This window comes from Rhinopithecus bieti, unplaced genomic scaffold (genome assembly GCF_001698545.2).
Source record: "Rhinopithecus bieti isolate Rb0 unplaced genomic scaffold, ASM169854v2 scaffold_11508, whole genome shotgun sequence".
In the NCBI taxonomy this organism is placed as follows: Eukaryota; Metazoa; Chordata; class Mammalia; order Primates; family Cercopithecidae; genus Rhinopithecus; species Rhinopithecus bieti.
Window position 1 is genome coordinate 1,558,193 of NW_016806932.1, and position 5,558 is coordinate 1,563,750.

At 46.2% G+C, this 5,558-nt stretch overlaps 1 protein-coding gene across 1 annotated transcript in view; it reads left to right on the plus strand.

Annotated features, from left to right (window-relative positions):
• The first annotated feature begins 466 nt into the window (after window positions 1–466).
• The window catches only part of SEC63 (SEC63 protein translocation regulator), an 89,467-nt gene continuing 84,375 nt past the window's right edge, over window positions 467–5,558 (plus strand). Inside the window, exon 1 of the mRNA XM_017878749.1 lies at window positions 467–887. Coding sequence (XP_017734238.1) covers window positions 764–887 — 124 coding nt within the window. The 5' untranslated portion in view covers window positions 467–763. The remainder of the gene's footprint in view (window positions 888–5,558) is intronic.

The window sequence follows — 5,558 nt, forward strand, 5'->3', positions numbered from 1 at the left end:
CTGGGTTTCACCATGTTGGTCAGGCTGATCTCGAACTCCTGACCTCATGATCCGCCCGCCTCGGCCTCTCAAAGTGCTGGGATTACAGGTGTGAGCCACTGCGCCCGGCCTCCCACCCCCTATTCCAAATGACATTTGTCATCCAAAATATGGGGGCTGGAGGAGAAGATCCAGAACCCAAGGAAACATGATCAACCAGGGCAATTAACCGAAAGGGCAGGACAGGCTAAGCCTCAGCTCTTCTCTGAATATCTGGGACCCCAGTCGCAGCCAAGTGAACCGCCCGCGGCCGCTGCTTCCACGGGAAGCCTTTACTGGGATCCCACAAGCCGACGCCCGGGATCCGGCGTGGGGCGCTGGGAACTCAGCGGTGGAGGAAGGCGGAGGGGTTAGGGGCGGGGTCCTAGGGGAGGAGTTAGGGGGCGGGGCTTTGACGTTGGGGCGGGGCTAAGGGCGAGACCTCGCCGAGTTCCACCGTTGCGCTCGCCACGTCTCCCTTAGCGAGCTTGTTGGGGACAGGCAGGGGGAGGGAAAACTGAGCGGGGCGGGAACTATCTCCTCTCGCGAGAGCTGGCGACGGCGGCGGCAGCAGCGGCGGCGGCGGCGTGTCCGTGAGAGTGGCGTGGGGGCAGGGAGGAGAGGCGGCGGCGGCGGCGGCGGCAGCGTCCAAGCTACGCCACTGGGGCCGGGGCGTTGGGAGCGGGAGTGCAGAGCGTGGTCGTGGCGGCGGCGGTGAGAAGAGCGAGGGGGAGGAGGGGGTGCCATGGCCGGGCAGCAGTTCCAGTACGATGACAGTGGGAACACCTTCTTCTACTTCCTCACCTCCTTCGTGGGGCTCATCGTGATTCCGGCGACATACTACCTCTGGCCCCGAGACCAGAATGCCGGTGAGTCCCGCCGGCCTTTGCCCGCGGACCCGCGCAGGCCCCACCAGCGCCCCCAGGCCCTGTGGCGCCCGGCCCCAGCCCGCGGCGTCCGGGGTGACAAGGACCTGCGGCCCGGCCTGTGTCCAGCGTCCGCCACTGGCGGGGCCTGGGTCGGCGGCGTTTCCCTCGGCGCTTCTCCACCTCCCTTCATTGTCCTCAGGAGTTTCGCTCGCTCCATCTTCTCCATTGTTGTGGACGCTCCTTGCAGTCTCCTCCTGCCTCTTTGTCTTCTCTGCCTCTGCTTTTGGGATTTTTCTTTATGGAGGAAACGAGATGGGATGGGGAGGATGGGGACTTGGGAGGTGAGCAAAGAGTTGGCCAAGGAAGAGACTGAACGTGCGGGCACAACTCTCAGTCCCTCCAGTTCGCGGCCCTCCTCCCCCGACTCCCGTTTCCCTGTTGCAGCTGCTCTTAACAGATGTTTTGAGGCTTCTCTGAGCCGGGTGGCACGCTTAGGACTCCAACTGAGGTCTCCACCGCCTACCCCCGTCACTTCCTCCCGTTGCTTTTTCATTTGTTCACTCACTGTGGGGTTGGAAGCAATGCTGTTATTCCTCTTAGCAAAAATAGGCTTTTTTCTATTTCCTTTTCTTTGGAATTTCCTGTTTGTGACGGAAAAAGTGCAAGTATGAAGGATTAAGTCTCATTTAATTAATCTTACAGGGAATTTTGAGGTAGTGGGTCGATTTGCTTTTGGTTCTAAGTCTTTTCACATTAAACAACATCGAATTCAAGCACAGAATAACAGATTCTTTTCATATTTCACTTTATGTTTGGGTAATGTTTGCATCCATTTGTTGCACTCTACTAGGACATAGGGCAGATGATATTCTTAAAGCTGATGTAACTGCGAGGGACTAATGGGTTATTTATGGTGGTGTTAACAGTAAGGAGTAGGTTTTGAGTATTAACAACGTAGAGAAGGCTTTCTGTTTCACACGAGCTGTGCTAACTTGCTTAAATATCTTCTCTTCAACTGGGTGTGCTGGAGGTCTATGTTGTCCAGGTTATATATTCTACTTCGGGGAAGTTGTTAACAGTGAAGCATTGAATCAGCTCAGAACTTGTTATGCTGAATGGATTCAATGCCCTGTAACATTCTTTTTTCCCTCCCGCCCCTTGTGATCTGCAGGAAACTAACATTCTTGACTTGGAATAGAACTAAAATAAATTTAGGATAAATAGTAAAGGATTCCATCATTTTGTACCTTTGCCAGTAAGTTAAAAAATCCATTAGATGCAAAACTCTGTGCATAGTTACCAGTCTTAATACTTTTCTTACTCAATGGGTAGTTTATGAAATTTGGATTTTGGACTGTTGTGCCTTATTTCCTAAGTGCATTTAAATTGTGTATATTCTTCCTCGATGTTGAAAAAGGAAAAAAAATATTGGCTAGGTTCTTTGGACAGTGGTTGTGTATAAGTGAAGTCTTAATACTGTAATGACTTTTCTTGTCTGCAAAACCTAGGCCATTCTTGTGGTTGTTGTATTTCAAGTTAAAAGGGTTCACTTTTAACTTGGGTTAAAAGGGTTAACTACCAAGTTAAAAGGGTAGTTTTATTTTCACCTAACAACCATTATGTGTGCAATTGGTAGTGTAGAAGACAAAAAGATACTGGGAGGGCAGTCGGTGGTTTTGGCTAGAATGTGTTTTGATCAGACAGAGCAAAGGTATAAAAAAAAGTGTTTTGAGAAACGGCCCTAATTTCAGAAATTAGCCATCATTTTTTAATCTACATTGGATTTTTGAAGTTTTTCTTTTTAAAGTGGAGAGAGTCTCATTTGCCCAGGCTGATCTTGAACTCACTTCAAGCCCCCCGACTAGCTGGGCTTACAGACTTGAGCCACCATGTCAGGACGGATTTTTGAAATTTGAAAGTCATATTTTCATGGTGAGTTTTGTATTACAAAATTCAACTGATTTCATAGACGAATCATACTATTTATTTATGTATTTATGTATGTATGCATTTTTTTTGAGACAGAGACTCACTCTGTTGCCCAGGGTGGAGTGCAATGGCTGGATCTCAACTCTTTGCAGCCTCCACCTGCTGGGTTCAAGCAGTTCTGCCCCAGCCTCCCGAGTAGCTGGGATTATAGGCATGTGCCACCATGCCTGGCTTATTTTCGTATTTTTAGCAGAGATGGGATTTCGCCATGTTGACCAGGCTGGTCTCCAACTCCTGACACCAAGTGATCTGCCCTCCTCGGCCTCCCAAAGTGCTGGGACTACAGGTGTGAGCCACCACGCCCTGCCAACAAGTCATACTTGACCCCCTTCATTATGTAAGTGTCTTTGAAAAAGTGGTGGTAGTTTAGGTGGAGGGAATTAATGCTATTTGTAAATCATGGAGTTCAACTTTTACTTTATTTAATCTTCTTAAAAATGCAATGAGGTTGGCTGGGCACAGTGGCTCACACCTGTAATCCCAACACTTTGGGAGGCTGAGGCAGGCGGATCACCTAAGGTCAGGAGTTCAAGACCAGCCTGGCCAACGTGGCAAAACCTCATCTCTACAAAAATACAAAAAGTTAGCTGGGCGTGGTGGCAGACGCCTGTGATCCCAGCTACCTGGGAGGCTGAGGCAGGAAGAATTGCGTGAACCCGGGAGGTGGAGGTCGCAATGAGCCGAGATTGTGCCACTACACTCCAGCCTGGGCAACAAAGTGAGACTATGTCTCAAAAAAAAAAAAAAAAAAAAAAAAAGCAGTGAGGTAGGTTCTATTATTATCTCCATTTACAGGTAAAGAAACTGGGGGTAGAGTATGTAAGTAATTTTCCTTTATGGTTGAGCTTGGATTAGAACATTGGTCGCTTAGCTTCAGAGCCCTGTGTGGTTTCCACACTGCTAGATAGAAAGTTAGGTGAACTATTTTGGGTGTCAGTTTGCCCCTGTTTTACATCGGGCCCTCTGCTTCAGGCTTGCCTTAGTCAGTATGCATATTTTGATGTATTTGTTTGGTCTTGCTCAAAATCGTGTTATGAAAATTAAGGTGAACACTTAAATGCTATTCTAATCATTATGAAAATTACTGGGCACCACTTGGACTCTAATAACTTGAGTTGTTTCTGTAGAATTACAGTTGTATTAAAAGGATGTTTTTATCATAGTGACTTTTTTCTGCAGCCCAGTTGCAGTATCTTGAATATCAAAGAGAAATCTTGAATTACTGCTTCATTCAAAGCTCTGAAAAGGAAGTTTTTTCAGAAGTTTTGCAAAATAATTTGCTAACTTGTACGGACAGGAGGCTACTTAATAATCCTTATCTCACTTAGGAAATAGTTATGTTCTGCTCTTGGAATATTGATTTGTTTGGTTATTGGTGCTATTTTAGACCTTACAGGGTCTGTTTGAGTATAAATGCTGTGTTATCTTTCTAAAATCTGAAAAATTCTGAAGCACATTTGTTCTTAAGGATTTTAAATAAAAGATGAGGACCCCATAGTACTGTTTTGGGGAAACGCAACAGCATATATATATGTATATGTGTGTGTGTATATATATGTGTATATGTATATATGTATATGTGTATATATATATAAAAAGTATTTTTATTTTTTGAGATGGAGTCTCGCTCTGTCACCCAGATTGAAGTGCAGTGACGTGATCTTGGCTTACTGCAACCTCTGTTTCCCGTGTTCAAACGATTCTCGTGCCTCAGCCTCCTGAGTAGCTAGGAAAACTGGTGTGAGCCACCATGCCTGGCTTATTTTTGTATTTTTAGTGGAGATGGGGTTTCACCATGTTGGCCAGACTGGTCTCAAACTCCTGACCTCAATTGATCCACCTGCCTCAGCCTCCCGAAGTGCTGGGATTACAGGCGTGAGCCACTGTGCCCCGGCCACAACAGCATATTTTAATACTTGTTTTTGAGGCTTAATTGATTTAGTTGTCCTGTGAAACAGTTAAGTAGCCAAATACAAATATGTAGGCATGTGTTTGAATTTCAGAGTTCTGACAGTATTTTCAGAGATAGCGTGTGTGTGCATGAAAGCATGAAAAGGTTTGCTCTGGCAGTTATACAACCTTAAAGTTCAGTTTAAGTAATTTTTTTGTTTGTTTTGGCATGAAGTCTCACTCTGTCGCCCAGGCTCATGTGCAGTGGCATGATCTTGGCTCACTGCAACCTCCCCCTCCCGGGTTCAAGCAGTTCTCCCACCTTGGCTTCCCAAGTAGATGGGATTCAGGTGCCTGCTACTATGCCCGGCTAATTTTTGTATTTTTAGTAGAGACAAGGTTTCACCATGTTGGCCAGGCTGGTTTCCGACCCCTGACCTCAAGTTATCTGCCCACCTCAGTCTCCCAAAGTGCTGGGATTACAGGTAAGAGCCACTGCGGCTGGCCCAGTTTAAGTAATCTTTATTTCAGTTTTTTTGTTTGTGTTTTTTGCAACACATTTGGGACTTTCCGTTTTTAAGGTTGACAGTTGTTTCAGCACGACTCTTTTGGAATTAGTGGGCTCTTGAATGCACCAGAAAGCATAGCACCATTTCACAGCTTGTAAAGTCTGTGGTTTGAAAAATCCGCAGTTTGTTTATTGGCATATTTGACATGTTAATTGAACGTATCTGTTATCTAAAACATTAATGGACTTCTTTTGCCTTGATTTTTGCCTAACGTGTTTAGCTA